This window comes from Cotesia glomerata, linkage group LG9 (assembly GCF_020080835.1).
Source record: "Cotesia glomerata isolate CgM1 linkage group LG9, MPM_Cglom_v2.3, whole genome shotgun sequence".
Classification (NCBI taxonomy): Eukaryota; Metazoa; Arthropoda; class Insecta; order Hymenoptera; family Braconidae; genus Cotesia; species Cotesia glomerata.
The window spans coordinates 626,455-646,551 of NC_058166.1; the positions used below are offsets into that span (position 1 = coordinate 626,455).

The 20,097-nt window shown below is 30.1% G+C and overlaps 3 protein-coding genes across 5 annotated transcripts; 1 reads left to right on the forward strand and 2 right to left on the reverse strand.

Annotated features, from left to right (window-relative positions):
* Window positions 1-52: 52 nt before the first annotated feature.
* LOC123272296 (nucleoporin p54) lies at window positions 53-4,899 on the reverse strand. 2 transcript variants are annotated; one of them, XM_044738999.1, is made up of 5 exons: window positions 4,796-4,899; window positions 4,598-4,718; window positions 2,674-3,743; window positions 1,215-1,751; window positions 53-229 (listed from the first exon to the last, which is right to left on the reverse strand). In XM_044738999.1, exons 2-5 carry the CDS (start codon window positions 4,692-4,694, stop codon window positions 110-112), a joined length of 1,824 nt encoding a protein of 607 aa, XP_044594934.1. In that variant the 5' UTR covers window positions 4,695-4,718; window positions 4,796-4,899; the 3' UTR covers window positions 53-109. The 2 variants fall into 2 exon arrangements, with proteins under 2 accessions (XP_044594934.1, XP_044594933.1); XM_044738998.1 differs by having other exon boundaries at window positions 2,674-3,746; window positions 4,796-4,898.
* A 408-nt stretch (window positions 4,900-5,307) lies between these two features.
* LOC123272298 (deoxynucleotidyltransferase terminal-interacting protein 2) lies at window positions 5,308-6,545 on the reverse strand. The gene is made up of 2 exons (XM_044739003.1): window positions 6,375-6,545; window positions 5,308-5,986 (listed from the first exon to the last, which is right to left on the reverse strand). The coding sequence occupies exons 1-2, from the start codon at window positions 6,466-6,468 to the stop codon at window positions 5,328-5,330; spliced, it is 753 nt and encodes a 250-aa protein (XP_044594938.1). The 5' UTR covers window positions 6,469-6,545; the 3' UTR covers window positions 5,308-5,327.
* Window positions 6,546-7,607: 1,062 nt separating this feature from the next.
* On the forward strand, window positions 7,608-18,989 carry LOC123271693. 2 transcript variants are annotated; one of them, XM_044738079.1, is made up of 5 exons: window positions 7,608-8,733; window positions 8,776-9,692; window positions 14,919-15,086; window positions 17,282-17,516; window positions 18,411-18,989. In XM_044738079.1, exons 1-5 carry the CDS (start codon window positions 7,692-7,694, stop codon window positions 18,605-18,607), a joined length of 2,559 nt encoding a protein of 852 aa, XP_044594014.1. In that variant the 5' UTR covers window positions 7,608-7,691; the 3' UTR covers window positions 18,608-18,989. The 2 variants fall into 2 exon arrangements, with proteins under 2 accessions (XP_044594014.1, XP_044594013.1); XM_044738078.1 differs by having other exon boundaries at window positions 7,608-9,692.
* The last annotated feature ends 1,108 nt before the right edge of the window (window positions 18,990-20,097 follow it).

Sequence of the window (20,097 nt, forward strand, 5' to 3'; positions counted from 1 at the left end):
TTTTATTTTAATAAAAATTACTTAAAATTAAATTACGGTGAGGTATTTAACGTTTTTTTTTAATTATTTTCTAAAATTGATTTTTATTAAGAAAATTTGAAAAAATTAGCTAAGCTGTGTTGCCTGTAAGAAGATCCACCATACCGTCTTTGATAACTTTCAGGGATTCTAAATCGGTGGTGATTGTGTCAATCAATTGGGCCATTCCTTGTTGTTCCAGACTCAGATACTGAGAAAAAAAAACAAATTGTTAAACAAAATTTTAAGAGATAATTTAAATTAGAATTAAATTTTGAATTTATAATTTAAAAATTGAGATCAATAATTTCAACTAACAATTACCATTGTCAATTAATAATGCAATTATTTCAATTATAAATTAAAAATTCAATTATTTTCAATTATCAAGGAAAATTTAATTATTTCAATTATTAATTAAAAATTGAATTATTTTTAATTATCAAAAAAAAAAAAATTGAATTATTAATTATAAATCTCATTATTTCAATTATTAGATCAAAATTTAATTCCTTTAATTATTGATTAAAAATTCAATTATTTTCAATTATCAAAGAAAATTCAATTATAAACTATAAATTTAATTATTTCAATTATTAGATCAAAATTTAATTGTTCCAATTATTATTAAAAATTTAATTATTTTCAATTATCAAAGAAAATTCAATTATTAATTATAAATCTAATTATTTCAATTATAAAATCAAAAATTACTTCAATTATTTAATTAAAAATTCAATTATTTTCAATTATCAAGGAAAATTCATCTATAAATTAAAAATCAAATTATTTCAATTATTAATTAAAAATTCTATTATTTTCAATTATCAAAGAAAATTTAATTATTTGAATTATTAGAATAGAAATTATTTCAACTATTGATTAAAAATTCAATTAACAAAGAAAATTAAATTAATAATTATAAATCTAATTATTTCAATTATTAGATCAAAATTTAATTATTGCAATTATAAATTAAAAATTCAATTATTTACAATAATCAAGGAAAATTAAATTATTTCAATTGTTAGATTAAAAATTATTTCAACTATTGATTAAAAATTCAATTATCTTCAATTATCAAATAAAATTCAATTATTAATTATTAATCTAATTATTTCAATTATAAGATCAAAAATTATTTCAATTATTAATTAAAAATTCAATTATTTTTTAATTATTAAAAATTAACTTACCGCTTTAATATCATCCTGAGCAATAGGATCCATACTATATCGTTCCTGTCCTTGCAAATCAACATGCCTGCGCATTCTTAACTGTGAAAGCATCTCGCTAATTCTCCCTTTAAACTGGGTGGGTGCGCTAATTTGTGCATACATGGCCTCGAACCTCTTGGTCAAAACTTCCTCCTCAGGCTGCAAGCTGAGTCCAACCTTCCTGGTAATCTCCTGCTTGACCAGAACCTGAAGAACTCGGTGCTGAAGTTCCAGCAGCGAGCGCCTGTGTTCTTTCAGCCGAGCTTGAGTCGCGGTGTGCGCCCTCTGGAGTTCCTGGATCTCCTCGGCGACTAAATCTAAGAACGCGCGGTGCCGCGCAGTTTCCTCTTCCTGACACTTTAATCTGTGCTTGACTTGCTGGAACCCGATCATTGGAACTGGAATGTAGCGTTCCGGGTTCGGGTTGTCCAATTGGGCTTGCTTCCATAATCTGGGGTCGATTGAGCATGGCGGGTTGTCTAGGTACTCTTTTAAGGCAGCTGCGTCAAGCTTGACCTGAAAATTTTTAATTGGTAATTTTATAATCTCTAAATTGGTAAGGTAAAAGACCCCTTTAGTGGCCTTTTAATTGATTTTGCTATTTATTTAATCAATTTAATCATTAATTTCTATTATGAGTATTTTATTTATAATCTTTAAGACCTCTAGAACACAGAAATGTTCAATTTTCATTTCAGGGAAAATCTTTTTAGTAAAAAAAAAATTTTTCTTTTTTAACCAAACTGAAACTCCAAGCAAATTTTTAATTTTTTAATAATTCGGTTAAGATTGGTCACATTTTTAAATATTTTTCTCATATAATTATACTAGCCAATATCATTACAGATTTTTAATACTCTATAGAATTACAAAATTATTTATTTACCTTTTTTAAAATAAACATTATTAAAAAAAAAAAAAAAATGTTAAAATCAAAAGCACTCTATCCTTTTTATATAGCAAATCTGTTTACGTTGATAAACGTTCTGTCTGATTGTCCAGTTATTAACAATCTCAATACGAGTCTTTTAAAAGTCATCAAGAATATATTTTTGCTTAAATAATTTTAAATTCAATTATTGTTAATTTTATAATTCTTTTTCTAATAAATGTCTTTGTAAATAATACTTTAGTGTTTATAATATATTTTTTGAAAAATTTTACGCATACGAGTTAGATCCGTGACTAAAGGGGTCAGTAGTATGCCACTAATTGGGTCAGGGGATTATTGGCCCTGCCATTAATGGGGTCATTTGAATAATGGTAAATTTGGAAAAATTAAAATTTTTTAAATTAATTATGTAAGTTTAAACATTAATGAAGGCATTAAGTACAAAAAAAAATTAAATATTTGTACTTTAACTATAATAACAAAATCATTCTGTTAACCCCCTTCCTTATAATTAATTGTTTTAATTGGTTGTAACTTAATAATTACCTGGGCAAACATATTATCAATCCCCATGTTATTAAGCTGCTGTTTCTGCATCGGCTGACTGAGGAACCCTACCAACTCATTAGCAGGAATTTTCCTACTGGATCCCGTGACTCCTTTCTCAGTGACATAAATAGTAACCTGAGTTTTATTCTCCCCAGTTCCTTTGACATTATCAACAGTAACTGTCAAGTTCGGCTTGTTCCCGAGAAGAGCACTAAGCGAGGTGACCAATTGCTGCTTAGAATCTTTGAGTTCCTGTTCCTTTTTATTAAAACAAAGTCCCACAAGGCCATCATTATTATCAGTAACAGGCATACAGCTGTAGCCAATAGCTTTAAATCTGCAGAGAAGGTTCTCTTGATTGAGTTCCAGGGGCGGTTTATCAGCTGCGTAGAAAGCTTTGCCGGTTCCCCAGAGTGCCTGGATGAGGTTCCACCTGGCAATTGTATTATCCCTTTCGTCATTAAACAGCTGGCAATTGAAAACCGCATTGTAAAGCGCCTCTGATGCAGAAGCCTGGGGCGCTGGCTGTTGGCCGAACCCCAGAGTTCCAGTTCCAGTTCCTGTTCCAAAGGACAAGCCAGTTCCTGTTCCGAACCCGGATTGAGTTGTTGTGGTTGCTCCGAACCCTGTAGTTCCGAACCCTGCGAAAGTTGTCGCGGGTTTCGCGAAGGAACTGAACGTGGAACCGAACGCTGGAGCGCTGGTGCTTGGGAACGCCCCGAACAAACTGGAACTCGTGGTCGGAGGGTTGCTTCCGAAGTTCCCGAACCCGAAGCTGCTGGAACTCGGGGCAGATCCGAAGGTTGGAACTCCGGAGCCGAATGTTGAAGTCGTTCCGAAGCTCGAGGACACTGGAGCGCCGAAGGATGTCGAGTTCTGAGTTCCGAACCCGAAGGTTGAGCCTGTACTTGTGAAGGTATTTGTCGTTCCGGAGGTTGATGTTCCGAAGTTTGTTGAGGGAGCTCCGAAAGTCGGCGCTGCGGAACCGAAGTTTGAGCCTGGAGTTCCGAACAGGCTCTGGGAGGTTGTTGCTGGCGTCGCGAATCCAAATGATGGAGTTCCGAAACCTGCTGAAATTTTCAATTTAAGTTAGTTAGAATTTAATTATAAATTTTATTCTATAAAACATTTAAAAAAATCATTAGAAATTTGTAGAATTCAAATAAAAATAAAATTTGATAATAATAAAGTTAGCCGACATTTTTTATTTTCTTTAATTTATTAAATTATAAATAAAAAATATTTTTTAAAAATTGCACTTGTAGTTTTTAAAGTTTTTAACAAATGAAAAAAAATTTTTTTTTTTTTTGTAATAATTTTTTCATAAAAAAAATCATAACAATGTTTAGATGTCGGCTAACTTTATATTAATTAAAATTTAATATTCTTAAACTCTTGAAATTATTTATCTTGCAAAATTCTATTTAATAAATAATTTAAAAAAAATTATTTCTGAGAATTCTCTCCATCAATTTTATAATAATAAAGTTAGCCGCCATTTTTTATTTTGCTTACTTTATCAAATTAGAACTAAAAAATATTTTTAAAAAATTGCAATTATACTTTTTGAACTTTTTTACAATTGAAAAATTTTTTTAATAAAAAAAAATTATAAAAATTTTTAGCTGTCGGCTAACTTTATTTTCATATCATTTTTTTATAATTATTAAAGAAAAAAAAAAAAAAAAACTTATTTTTTTAAATGACAAAAAAATTTTTTTACGTTATCTATTTTGTATTACATCTTTACTGGCACTCTCCAATAATTTCTAATTTTTAGGTTAGAAATGGAGGCAAAATTTTTCTTGATAAAAAAAAATTAATTAGTTAAAAAAAAAAAAAAAATAAAAATTAGTAGAAAAATATAAAAAAATTGAATCAATATAATAATACTAATATTTAATAAATAAAAAATAATTACTTGGTTTAACAGGAGTTACTGTAGTAGTTTGACTGCCAAAATTAAATGAAGGCTGACTTGCTGACGCGGCCGCGCCAAAACTTGTTCCAAATGACATTTTTTATAAATATTTATTATATTCCTAATTAAATATAAATAATAATAAATTAGTGAGTGTGATTGCAAATAAAATTCTTAATCAACAATAACAACACTCACCTTGTCCTCAAGCTTCGTGCCCCGCCATTTTGAGCAACTGCGCAGTAGACGTTTTTAAAAAACTTTACTGCGCATGCGTGGATTTTTAATTCTGGCGCGAAAATTTAAAACTTAAAAATATTTAAAATTTTTAACTAAAAAATTAAATCAAAATAATTTTTGAAATTTTTTTATCAAAAAATGATTATATATATATTTTTTATAAAAAATTTTCTGCTTTACAAAGTCTCATATTTTTTCTTTAAAATTAATTTAATTGATTCCAAATTTCTATGATAATAAAATCAGCAAATAATGATGATAAATTTAGCAGATATTTAATAATTTTTAGAATTTTTTTTAACAAATAAATTATGGGGAAAAAAAAATATAAAAAGGTAAAAATTTTGAAAAATTAAAAATGAAATTTTTTAGAGGAAATTTTTTTGTTAAAAAAAATTAAAAAATTCTCTAGTGACTGCTAACTTTAATGTCATGAAACAATAAACTAAAATAAAAAAAAAAGTAAATAATTTTACAATTATATAAAAATTTATTTTCTCTTTTTGAGTCTCTTAGCATGCGCATGAGCTTTTCTCATCCCAACGGGATTCTCCTTAACAATTTCCTTAAACTTCCTCTTATTATACTTGGCAAACTCAGCATCAGCCATCAGCTCATCAACGAGAGTCTTCTTGCGTTCCTTGTTAGAAAGTCTTCCGCTGTAATAGTCCAAAGGCGAGTCAACAACTTTCCCGATCCGGAAGTACTTCGGCAGAGCCTTGATGTCGTTCTTCTTGTAGAAGCGCTTCGGGTCGAGAGCAGACCGCATCTGGATCACCTGGAGGTCGTGTCTGACCTCAGCAGTCATTTCTGGGGCTGGCATGTTGAACCATTTGGCTCCTTTGGTCTTCTCGCGCTCCTTTTTACGCTGGATGGCCAATCTTCGGCGGCTTTCGTCGTACCTCGGGATTGACTCCAGTTTTTCAAACCCAGGTTGAACTACTGATTTTTTTAGAAGATCATCCACTTCTTTTGATGATGATGAAGATGATGATATTGTATTTAAAGGTGCTGATATGTCTGGCACCAAGCTGGGTGATTTTTTTGGTTCTTCCGTCCAGCCCATGAAGGAGTCCAGCGATTCTAAGACAGATTCTGTTGATTTTTTGGACTTTTTAGAACTTGTTGAAGTTTTTGGAAGCTCCACATCTGAAATTTTAAGTTTTGTTAATAATTTGCACTAAAAAATTTAAAAAAATAATTGTCAGAATTTTGCTGATTTTATATTTACAAATAATAAATTATAGAAAGAAAAATTTATTCAAAAAAAGTAAGAAAAAATTAGTTAATTATTTACAATAAAATAAATAAAAATAAAATTAGCCGACATCTAAAAAATTTTATGATTTTTTATATTAAAGAATTATTACAAAAAAATTACAAGTGCAATTTTTTAAAAATATTTTTTAGTTATAATTTTAATAAATTAAGCAACATAAATAAAATAAAAAATGTCGGCTAATTTTATATTATTATTAAAATAAATATTATAAAATTAAAATAAACTTAACCTATAATAAAAATAAAAATAACTTACTTAAATTTTCAATATCAAATTCATCATCACTGTCAATAAATGAACTTTTTTCAGCTAAATTTGTAGCTCCTTGCGTGTCAATAATAAAATTCATTTTTAATTGTTGTAATTGTTAAATTGAATTGTTTATATTTTCAACAATTTATCACCATGCGTGTTACTTTATTTTTTTTTTTCTATTCTACACAAAATAATAATAACACCAAGAATGGAATTTGCACACTAGCGCGATCTAGATTTGAATTTTATAAGCGCGGGAAAATTTTAATTTAAAAATTTTAATAGAATTGATGATTAAAAAATTATAAATAATATTTCAATAATAATAATAAATAAATTGTAAATGGACCAATTAAATTTACAAAAAGATTATAAAAATTAATTTAGCATATTTTTAATAATTTTATAAAAAATAAATTATGGGAAAAAAAAAATTGCCATCTAAAAATATCAACATTAAGTTAGCCGACATCTAAAAATTTTTATAATGTTTTTTTATTAAAATAATTATCAAAAAAAATTTTCATTTGTAAAAAAATTTAAAAACTATAAGTGTAATTTTTCAAAAATATTTTTTAGTTGTAATTTAATGAGAGAAAAAAAAACAAAAAATTAAAAACGTCGGCTAACTTTATTATTATTCTAGAAATTAAAAAAAATTAAAACTGCAATTTTTTGGAAAAAATTTTTTTGTTAAATAAAATTAAAAAATTGTTAAGTTAACTTTAATGTGACAAAAAGATGAAAATTAAGTTAGCCGACATTTAAAAATTTTTAGAATTTTTTTTTATTGAAAAAATGTTAAAAAAAAATTTTCACTTGTAAAACACTTTAAAAACTACAAGTGCAATTTTTAAAAAATATTTTTTTCTTCTAATTTAAATTTTATTACAAAAAAAAAAAAAAAAATTAAAAAATTAAAATCGTCAGCTAACTTTATTATTAATAATAAAATTAATAATAAAATAATAAAAAAAAATAGTAAATTCACATTTAAAAATTAAAAAATCAGCCGCTGTTTAAAAATGGCGTCCTCTGCTACCAACTGGAGCGCCCCACCACTCGTCAATCCTTCTCACTCTGATCCGAAACCTTGTATAACATAACGCCTAGCAATGAGCTCTGGCAGCGGCAGGTGTGTCGCTTTCGATTTCGCGGAACCCTGTCGGCGTCGGTGGGCTGCGTGACTTCCATCTAAATGTTACCACGTAACAATCTCCATCTTCCCAAACATTAAAAAGCTAAATGTAAACACAATAAAAGTGACAATCTTGAGTGCAGTGAAAAAACTAAGCAAAGCAAAGTTACCTATAAAAAATGGCCACGGAGACAGATAACATACCACAGTGGAAGCTTGAGCTGATCCAAAGGCGTAAAAACAAGCCAGTGGTGTCGTCCCCAGGTGGCTCGTCATCGTCAACCTGCTCGAAGGCACCCCAGAGCTCAAAGGTAAGAACCAGTCCGATAAATTCCAGTGGAAGTGCAAGTGCAAGTGAAATTCCCCAGGTTCTAAAAACCGCCACCGGTGGCGTCTCCAGTCAAGAGAAAACCGAGCCGGGAGTCGGGCAAAAGTCAGTTTGTTGCAAAATGCGGCTAGAACCGGACGCGTATTTACACCCGGACGGCAGCGACTGCGAAGAACTCGCTTACGGTCCGGGAATCGTCAACAGACTCCGAAGCAAGTACTTGAACCTCACCAAGGAAAATTTAACTGGGTCTAATTTTCGCAGGGCCGCTAGCTTGGAGGACCTCCTGGGGGATGACACCAGGAAGTTTGTCAAAAAATCTCCTGCTCCCGGACCTGGACCTGGAATTTCTCCAGGAGGTGTCGCGCTTAGGACCGAGCGATTTAGGAACCCCTCCAGGGGAAATGACTCGATGAAACGCGCCAGGAGTGTTGAAACTCTGATGAGATACGACCTCCAGGACCCGGACATCATCCTCGTGGACAACTCTGTTAAAATAGAATCCAAGTTGACTCCTGGTGTCCTCAAGCCCAAGAGATTGAGGCCCGTTTTGGCGGAAACTGAACGACCCCCGCCTGACCTGGTCAAGACCACCATGAGGATTTTTGAGTCCACTGTTAAAAAATTTAAGCCCAGGGGGGAAGTTGCGGTTAAAGTTGCCACCTTCAAGGGGATCAATGACAGCATGAAGGGAAAGAAGGTTGTCAAGGTGGGAAAAGTTCTCGGAAATTCGGGAAAAGTCCCCGGGAAAGTTGTCCAAGATGGGGTCGTTGTTGAAAAAATTGTTAAAGTTTCTCAGGCTGTTAGCAAGTTTCAACAAATTTCGGGGGAAATTTCTGGAGATAAAAAATTTGAAAAGAAAGTTAAAGGAAAAGTGGGGACTTTTGAGGAAGTTAAACCTGATGCTGGAAAAGTTTTGGGGGCTTTTGATGGAGAACCATTTGATGGAAGAAAAGTGGGGGATATTTTGGGGAAAGTTAGAATTTTTGAAGAAGAAAAATTTGATGGGAAAGTGGTCGGAAATTTTGAAAAAGTCGTGAATTTTATACCAGAATTAATTGATACCGGGAAATTAGGGGAAAATTTTCAAGATAAACTTGATGGAGAAAATGTGGAAAATTTTGGAAAAGTTATTGAGAAAGTTGAAACTTTTGAAGAAGGAAATTTAAATGGTAAAGTTTTAGCAAAAAGTGATGAGTGGAAAATTTTAGAGGAAAGTGGAGAGTCGGGAAAGTTGGAAATTTTGGAAAATTTTGAAAAGTTACAAAGGTTTGAAAATTTTGAAAAGTTAAAAATAGTGGAAAATTTTGAAGAAAAAATAAAAATTGACGTTGTGGATACTTCGGAAAAATTTAAAGAAAATGAAACTTTAGAGGATTTAGGAGTAAAGAAAATTTCTAAAAAATCTCAAGAAGAAATTTCAAAAGCCGGTGAAAGTGTAAAGTTTGATTTTAATGATAACAATGAGGTGAAAAATTATCTCCCGGGAGTGAATGGCGGGAGTGAAGAAAAAGAGGTCAAAACAAACGGAAATGGGCTGGAGAAAAATTCTTCCAAGGGGAAGGAACCCAAACAAATTGGGATCATCAGGCCGTTGGTGAGCTCTAAAAGTTTGAGCTCGAGGGAGCTGGAGAAAAATCTTATCAACAGGGTGAAGAGTATCGAGAGCGAGCCGACAAAGGTGGTGGTAAGTTTGAAGAACGCCGAGGAGGTCAAAAATGGCGGGCTCTGGGACAAGCCCTGGAACCAGCAGAACAACACCATGGTCTTTAATTTTAGCAATAGGAAGGATGTGCCAGATTATATTGAGAATGATGGGCTGATTATTAGGAGGAAGAGGGAGAAGACTAAGGTGAGTTTTTTATATGTTCATAACTTTTTTTAGAATTTTTATTTTTTAGTCAATTAAATTTTGGGTTATAAAAAAAGCTTTTTACTACAACTCCAAAAAAAAGATTTTTTTTTTAGAGCCAATAGGAACGGAGATAAAAATTTTATAAAATTGATAATAAGAGCCGAAATTTTTAATTTTTTTAATTTTTAATCTTTGACTCAGAATTAAAATTAGATAACTTAACATTTTTTTATATCTTCGCCGGCATTTTTAAAATCCTTAAAGTCTCAGCTTTGAGATACATTGTAATTTTTTTTAATTTCAACTTTTTTTTTTTTTTTTTTAAGTTTTCAGCGCCCCTAAATCAAAAAATCCATTTTTTTCCAATTTCTTACAGTTTTTTTTCTAATTATTAAAAACATTCATAACTTTTTTTCTAATTAAAATTAAGGAACTGGCTAAAATTTATCATAAAGAGCAGGCTTTAAACTACAAATTTTTTTTTTTTAAACCAACTGAAACTGATATAAAAAATAGAATTATAAAAACCGACCTAAATTATTTATCTCGGAATATTTGAAACCGCGGAATGTAAAACCGTAAACAATATTATATCAGTAATAGGATTAAATAGCGCAATTGTACTGACACATGCTACTTGAATTAACACAAACAATTGGCCTCTTCCTCATAATATATAATAAAACATAACGCGTTTAATTTAAAAGGAAAAAAAAAAAAAAAAAAAAAACATAATAATGTATTATTATTAATATTCGAGGTCAAATTCCGGACATGCGTCCTATCCTGGAAGTTCTTATCAATAGTGCTTGTTTTTTTCTCTTTAACTTCATTCACACTTCCGGCGAAAAATATTATTCAACTTTAGCTCGCTCTATCATACGCTTTGCTGGAAATGTAAAAGTATAGTTTCGAAATACATTATATATTTTGATGCTCTTTAAACTCGTCATGCTTATTTATCTCACTAAAATAACTTTCGGACAATTCAACTCTGAAATTATGTTAACATAATTTTTTTCGTAATCAAAATTGTCGAACCGATTAAATTTTATCTTAGAGAAGAAACTTTACACTACAACTTTTTTAAAAAATGTTTTTTTTTTTTTTTTTTCGAGCCAATAACCGGAGATAAAAATTATAAAAGATTGATAGTAAGAGCCGAAATTGTCAATTTTTTTAATTTTTAAAATTTGATCCAGAATTAAAAATAGATAACTTAAAATTTTTATGTCTTTGCCGGCATTTTTAAAATCCTTAAAGTCTCAGCTTTAAGATACATTGTAATTTTTTTTTGATTTTGACTTTTTTTCAACAAGTTTTCAGCGCCCCCAAATCAAAAAACCCGTTAATTCGCGATTTTTTGCAGCATTTTTTTTGTTACTTAAAAAATTCATAACTTTTTTCATAATAAAAATAAAGGCACCGGACCAAGTTTGGATCAAAGAAGAGTCTTTGGACTAAAACTTGAAACATTTTGGTGTAACTTAGATAGGAACCAAGATCGAGATCGATAGACGGAGCTGTAAAAGGGAGTAAAAAATGTCGGATGTCGGTTGAACGGCATTCCAGCGATTACGTGGAATCTGGGGTCATGTGTGCGTTTCGTATGTGAGTTTTTAGTGGTGAATGTAGACCATAGAGGGACTGAGCTATCCTAGAGCGGTATTTATACATAGAGGAAAGAGACAGATGAGTAAAACACGTTGAGACGACGTTAAATCATGTCTCGAGACTCGAGATCCGTTATCACCTTTTACAACCGCGTTCGTTGCCCATCAGCTCGTACTCACCGAGTCCTTTCTCAATCCAACTAAACGTCTAACCCGTTTTTTTTTTTTCCTCCCGTGTCGTTGCCTCGACCTGGAATATTGTTTAATATCCTTTTCAGGAGCTAATTTACTCAATTTTTTTTATTTTAAGTTGTAACTTGTAGGAAAATCAGTATAGAGATACCGGTCATTTTTTTTTTTTTTTTCTTATATAAGAGAGACTGTTAGCTACGACTTTTGTATCAAACTTTTTTTCTGGGACTGATAATTATCGAGATATTAATTAGTTAAGATATTGAGATCAAAATTACGAAATTTTGGATTTTTAAACTTTAAATCAGGATTAAAAATAGATAATTTAACATTTTTATGTCTTTGCCGGCATTTTTAGAATCCTCAAAGATTCAGCTTTAAGAAACACTCTTTATTTTTTTTATTTAAATATTTTTTCGAAATGTTTTCAGCGCCTCCAACTTAAAAAACCCCCCCTTTTTTTTTTTTTTAAGGAATTTTCCGTGTTTTTGATGATTATAAGTCTGTAACTTTTTTTCTAATTAAAATTAAGGAACTGGCTAAAATTTATCGTAAAAAAGAGTCTTCAAGCTACAACTTTTGTCCCAAACATTTTTTTTTACAACCAATAGGAGCAGAGATAAAATTTAATAAAATTGTCCGGAGCGAAAAGTAGGCCAGATCGATGACAACGAAAATTCCAATGCCGAGTTATTAATTATGAATTATGATGATTATTTATCATTGAATGAAAGTACTATGCATGAACCGTATAAAAAGCGTGTTATTACCGGCACATCCTTTCTCTTGTGAATGGAACGAAAAATTCCGAGCCCTTGAGTCTTATTGCCCATGTAATTTTTTATATTTTTTATTTTTTCTTGGTTGTGTTCTTTTGTGTACTTCTTTGCCTTCAGTCAACCGACTATTTTTGTCGAGCATCCTGTCTCTTTATTTAGTATAGTAATTTTTTTTTGTTTTTTGCCTTTTTGTTTTATTTCATTTGAGTTTTTTTACGGGGGATCCGGTATGCGACCGGTTCGTCTCGGCTATTTCTCAATCCCTGAGTACCAACTCCGTTCGAGGATATTATTTTTGTACATATGTATCTCCAAGTAATTGTGCACTGTCTTCAATACTATTATTTTTTTTTTCAAAATTTTACTTTAAAACCTCATAACTTTTTTTCTAATCAAAATTAAGGAACCAGCTAAAAATTATCTCAAAGAAGAGTCTTTTAGCTACAACTTTTGTATAAAACTTTTTTTTTTTTTTTTTTGTTTTTCTAGCTCCAATAACTATATTAATTATTTAAAACAACGATATTTGATAAACACGGGTGCAATATTGTTTAAAAAAATATATGATATATAAACATACATACAAACGTATCAGTATCCAAACATACATGTCATATGTCATACGTAGATTTAAAGCATTTATTTGATTAGATAATGGTATCTAATCTCCCATCCGATTACTATTTATTCCATTAAATATTTAACTACCGACTGAAAATTTTTGTTTTTTTTTTTGTTCTACAGTCAATGCTCTCTGTATTTGACTCGCCCGTACAGGACCATTCTCTGTATTTGACTCGTCCTTATCCATAAGAGCTGTGTAAAATCGTCAAATACAGAGGAAGAATGTGGTTAAATACAGAGAGCGGTCAAATACAGAGAGGTCCAATACAGAGAGCGTTGACTGTACTTTCGGACTCGTACTTTGTAACTTGATCAATCAAGCCGAAGTTACAGCTTGGGGTCATATTTCAAACCTTGACCAATTACTTAATTTTTAAATGAAATTTCAAATCCACCCTAACAGAAAATTTACATTTTCAATGTTTAATAATTAATATCTCTGTTCCTATTGGTCCTAGAAAAAAAAAAAAAAAAAAAAAATTGTAGCCTAAAGGTTCCTTTTTCAGATAAAATGTACCCGATTCCTTAATTTTGATTAGGAAAAAAGTTATAAATTTTTTAATTACCAAAAACATGAAAAATTCTTTAAAAAAAATGGGTTTTTTGAATTGGGGGCGCTGAAAACTTGGCTCAAAAATGTAGGAATCAAAAAAATAAATAGGGAATCTTAAAGCTAAGACTCTAAGGATTCTAAAAATGCCGGCGAAGACATAAAAAAATAATTAGCTGTCTATTTTTAATCCAGTAATAATCCAGTAATAATCAGTACTAATCCAGTAATTTTTTTGGGAAATAAATAAACGAGTATTTTAAAATTAGATATCTCGCTTTCTATCGACTAAAACTGAATGATGAGGGAGGTCTATCGATTAGTCCAAGTCAGGCTTTAATTCAAAGTGACGAGTTTAATGAAGCGATGGTTAGTTATCGAGCTGTGAATTTAAAAAGGCATAAAGAGAAAAAAAGCGTGTTTTTGCCCTCTGTAAACTCTCTAACAACTTTTACCATCGAGTTAAATATTTCTATTTATACAAATAGAAATAAATGAAAATTGCAGACAAAGTGTGTCGTTAAGTTATAACGAGTACGAATAGAATAATATAAATGAACTTTCGAATGACTATTTACAATACAAAGTAGAAGATAGCAACAATTGCCAATATAAAAAATATTTTCTCACACTAAAGTCAACACACGGCTCGTCATTTCTTAAATGTAAATAAAACAACAACTCATATCGAAGTTTATAAATAAATATATCACGTTTGTATGCTATTTACATTGCTAATGGATTACATAGTGCACTTGACTCTCACAACCGGCATTGGCAATAAGAAACCTTCCTAGTTTCAATCTTATCTTCTTTTCTACATTTTCAAAAATTCATAACTTTTTTTCTGATCGGAATTTTGAAACTGGTCAAATTTTTTCTTAAAGTAGAAACTTTTGCCTACACTTTTTGTTTCAAATTTTTTTTTCTAGGACCAATAATTACTGAGATAAAAATTAAAAAACATTAAACTCAAATTCAAAATTCAAAACTTTTTAAATTTGTAAACTTTGATTGAAGATTAAAAATAGACAACTAATTATTTTTATATCTTTGCCGGCATTTTTACAATCCTTATAATCTTAGCTTTAAGATTTACTATTAATTTTTTTGATTTTTACTTTTTTTCAAAAAGTTTTCAGCGCCCTCAACTCAAAAAACCCGATTTTTCTTTAATTTTCCATCTTTTTGGTCCTTAAAAAGATCACAATTATTTTTTAAATCAAAATTAAGGACCTGGACAAATTTTATCTCAAAGAAGACACTTCCAGCTACAACTTTTTTCCCAGCTTTTTTTTCCATCTTCAGTAATTACCCTGTAATTAATTGCCAAATGAAAGAACTCTATCAAAAACGCAGAACCTCGGTTTTTAATAGTTCTTAATTGACCCTTAATTAACTTTCTACTTAACTACTTAGCGACAATTGTCAAGGTTAAGGTTTTACAATAATTTTTTTTTCACAGGGGGACGGAATAATTGTCCTAGATGCGACCCTGGACGCCTCGACGACTGACGATGGGGACTGGGAGCTGTCTGGAGGGCCACCCTCGCCATGCGATGTCGCCTTTTTTAATGATAATGTACTAATTAACGGGAGGAGTAATTTGTCCAGGTCACCTAGAAATCACAAGGTAATTAAATTCATTATTTTTATTCATTTCAAGAATAATAATTTTTTTTTTTTTTTTTTTTTTTTTTTTCACTTTCAAACTTTAATATTTTTTTTGGAGTATTTGAAATAATTATTAAGACTCCGGATATTTTTTTTTTTAATTCTCCAAACTCTGATGTCATTATTAAAAAAAATTAGTTAAGAAAGATCGAAAACTTCTCACATAAATCTGAGTAAGAATTGAGTTGTGATCCGTGAAAAAATAAAGTCTGGGTCTAGGCTTTAGCGAATAAAATTATAAAATTTACAAGTAAAAGTACTAGCACGGTCTGATGATTCCGCAAGTTCCCAGACTTATAGATTCCGCTTTTATTAACTCAATCTACAGGCCTATCATGCAATCTCATCGGTTTTTAAAAATAAATATATAAAAATACTTGAACAATAACGATACGCACTTTTCTCCGTTTCCGTTTTTTTTTTTTTCTCAGCTTCTAATTAAAATTTTTTTTTCTTTTTAATCGTGACTTCAGAGTCTAGAGAGTTTAAAAAAAAATATCCGGAATCTTAATAATTATTCCCAGTACTCCAAAAAAATTGTTAAAACCAAGCTGGAAAAAATTCGAAATTTTAATTTAAAAAATTTTTTTCTCAGCTTCTAATTAAAATTTTTTTTTTTTTAATCGTGAATTTAGAGTCTGGAGAATCTTAAAAAAAATACCCAGAATTTTAATAATTAATCTAAGTACTTCAAAAAGATTATTGAAAATAAAAAAACCGAGTTTTTGCTACTTTCATCATCTATTTTTAAATTTATTTTATTATTATTATGAAGACTTGTGAGAGTTTGACTTAATCAGCAGAAACAATAAAAAAAAAAAAAAAAAAAAAAGAACAGAACCGATCGTGAGGAAAATAAAATCGTGATTTCTTTATTTAAATTTAAAATTAAAAAAGAGTGGTTGCATAATCTGGTATTTAAATCAGTAATAACCGCTCGTGTTTTATCAGTATGTCATCCAGAGTATAAATAACATGTAATATTAAACAATAGAAATTTCTTGTAATTAAATTACATGATTTTTATTTTTTATTGATTCGTTCTTGACATTATCGTGTGTGATTATTATTTAGAGGTACTTATTGTCATTACAGACTTGCAATATTTTTTTTTTTTTTTTAATTTTTAAGACTCTAAAAAAAAGATCAAAAAATTTCAATTAGATCCTTAGAAAAAAAATTGTAGATAATCGTAAATCGCCGAAGAAAATAGTTGCCGCTCGAGTGCGCTTAAGGACAGTAAAAAAGCATAACAGCGCAATTTATTATTAAATTATATTACTGCATTATCTTGTTGGAAATAGCATGAACTGAAAAGCGATTTATAAGTTCCTATCTTATCATTATTTTATTTAGATTTTTATTTTTATCATTACTGTGATCAACATTGACATCTTTAGAACGTTAAATACGCAATTTCAGATCGTACTTGAAATAAATGGGTGTAGTTACTTTTTAAATTGACGGTCAATTTATTTGGACAATTTTTAACTTGATAAGTGAACAAGTTTGTCGGAAATTAATATTAAAGAAACTATTGGTCCTAGAAAAAAAAGTTTGATACAAAAGTTGTAGCTTATAGTCTTTTCTTTAAGATAAAATCAGATAGCCGGTTCCAAAATTTTGATTAGAATAAAAGTTATGGTGGATTAAAGACGAAAAACATGGAAAATTCGCGAAAAAACGAATTTTTTGAGTTGGGGGCGCTGAAAACTTTTTGAAAAAAGGTCGAAATTAAAAAAATGAATAGTAAATCTTAAAGCTAAGATTCTAAGAATTCTTAAAATGCTGGCGAAGACATAAAAATAATTAGTTGTCTATTTTTAATACTCGATCAAAGTCAAAACATGGATATTGTAATGCGAAAAATTGTTAAAATTATTGAAAAATTTTTAAAAAAATAAAATCTTAGCGATTCAAAGTATATGGATGTGACGCGGTATCGAGAGTATTAAACCCAACAAGTGTGACCGGTTACTGTTATGCGAAGTTACCCACCGTTCAATTTCCTCTCTCTTTTTTCCGGTGGTTATTTTTAAAATTTATCTCACGGTTCTAGGTTCTAAGTTATAGATTCTAGGAAGCTCAATTGTATTTTCTTTTCAATCAGACACTATTAACTTAAATCAATAATTAATTAATAAATTTACTTAGCACCGGATACAATTCAACGACGGAGCAACGAAGACATTCGAGTACCCGAGTGAAGCGTCGATGTTAGAAGACGAGGGGACATGTGTGGACGGCGGAACATCTTCAGATTCTGCGACCGACAGACCAGATTCTGGGAATCTAGAAGACTCTGGAGGATTGGTTACTACTGTTGTTGAGTCTCAGGCGCAGTTACAGCAGTGTAATATTGGAAGTGCTGCTGCTAATCCTATTTTGGGTGAGTTTTTGTCCTAGAATTTTTATTAGTCTTAAAAAAAAATTTTTATTAATCTTAAATATCTCACACACGTCCTAGAATATTTTTTAAAGGTCCTAGAATTTTTTCTGACCCTCCTAGACACTCTTGAAAACTCCTAGAATGATTGTAAAAAAGGTCTCAGAATTTTTTTTAGACTCCTAGATGGTCCTAAAATAGTTGTGAGAAGTTCTAGAATTTTTTCCAACCTTTCTAGACGCTCCTGAAAGGTCTTAGAATTATTTCTGAGACTTTTAAAAATTTTCCAATGATCCTAGAATTACTTTTAAACATCCTAGAATTTTTTTTAAATTTCTAGATGGTCCTAAAATGTTTGTAAGAAGTCCTAGAATTTTTTCCGACTCCTAAATACTTTTGAAAGGTCCTAGAATATTATTCAAAAGTTCTAGAATTATTTCTGATGCTCCTATAAATTTTCCAATGGTCCTAGAATTATTTTTAAAGATCTTAGAATTTTTTTTAGACTCCTAGATGGTCCTAAAATGTTTCTAAGAAGTTATATAATTTTTTCCGACTCCTAAATACTCTTGAAAGGTCTTAGAATATTATTCAAAAGTTCCAGAATTATTTCTGATGATCCTAAAAATTTTCCAATGGTCCTAGAATTTTTGTAAAAGGTCCTAGAATTTTTTTTAGACTCCCATATGGTCCTAGAATGTTTGTAAAAGGTCCTTGAATTTTTTTAAACATTCCTAAACACTCCTTGATAATTCTAGAATAATTTTTCAAGGTCCTAGAATATTTTAACGCTCCTATATGATCCTAAAATAATTCCATAAAGTCATAGAATTTTTCTATAACTTTTAGAAAATTTTTTAGAAAAAAAAAAAACTAACAAATAATTAAATTTTAAAGGTGGCGGTGGCCTGGCCTCCTTCACTCCAACAAAAATGGACTTTACCGCGGAAACATTTGAACTCGGAGTGACCCGAACGGTGGCGCCACCTACCGAGGCTCATCCACCACCAGAGGAGCCACCTCCGGAAGTCGAGGAGCCAAGCCCGGAATCAGCCGCCTGGGGCGCTGAGGCAACCGCGGACCTCCTCTATTAACCGCAAAATTTAAATTTTCCCCTCCCTTCCCAGTCAAAAAGCTCACTTATTATTTATTCCGCAGGATAACGGGATCTTTTCCTAATTTCCTCTTATTTATTCGTTAAATCATTCCATAAGCATTTAATAATAAACCCTTAGATTAAGCTCATCGATCATTAACTGCCGAGAGTCGAGACTTGCGTTTGTAAATTATTTATCAGCATAAACTTTTTGAAAATATTTTACACGATAAATTATTCCGTTCGAGTGATCGATAATTGTATAATCGATATTCATATTTTATTGATAAGGTATCGTAGATTTATATAATTATTCTGCCAAAGTAGATTAAGATTTTATCTACTTAAAATAATTAATGGTATTTATTGAATTTATTTTTTACCGAAAGCTTTCGGGGTTCCAGTCACTTCCGGTCGAAAGCTCTCGCATTTTTCTAATCTCCAGGATCAAAACTGTCGATAGAAACTTGAGCTTGCAAGCGTTTAACATTAGAAGCTGTCCAAAACTCATTATTAAAAAGCTCATTCCAATTTTTATTTTTAAATTAAATTCTTTTATTATTAAGGTAAAAGACCCCATTAGTGGCACTATAAGGAAGGGAGTTAACAGAATGATTTTGTTATTATTATTGTTAAAGTACAAATATTTAATTTTTTTTTGTACTTAAAGCCTTTATTAATGTTTAAACTTACATAATTAATTTAAAAAATTTTAATTTTTCCAAATTTACCATTATTTATAATTATTTAAAATCCATTATTCAAATGACCCCATTAATGGCAGGGCCAATAATCCCCTGACCCAATTAGTGGCATACTACTGAGCCCTTTAGTCGCGGATCTAACTCGTATGCGTAAAATTTTTCAAAAAATATATTATAAACACTAAAGTAATATTTACAAAGACATTTATTAGAAAAAGAATTATAAAATTAATAATAATTGAATTTAAAATTATTTAAGCAAAAATATATTCTTGATGACTTTTAAAAGACTCGTATTGAGATTGTTAATAACTGGACAATCAGACAGAACGTTTATCAACGTAAACAGATTTGCTATATAAAAAGGATAGAGTACTTTTGATTTTAACATTTTTTTTTTTTTTTTTTTTAATAATGTTTATTTTAAAAAAGGTAAATAAATAATTTTGTGATTCTATAGACTTTTCAAAATCAGTAATGATAATTGCTAGTATAATTATATGAGAAAAATATTTAAAAATGTGACCAATCTTAACCGAATTATTAAGAAATTAAAAATTTGCTTGGAGTTTCAGTTTGGTTGAAAAAGAAAAATTTTTTTTTTTCCTAAAAAGATTTTCCCTGAAATGAAAATTGAACATTTGTGTGATCTAGAGGTCTTAAAGATTAGAAATAAAATACTCATAATGGAAATTAATGATTAAATAAATAGCAAAATCAATTAAAGTGCCACTAATGGGGTCTTTTACCTTACTAAAAAAGATCTGCAAGCTCTGCATTATTT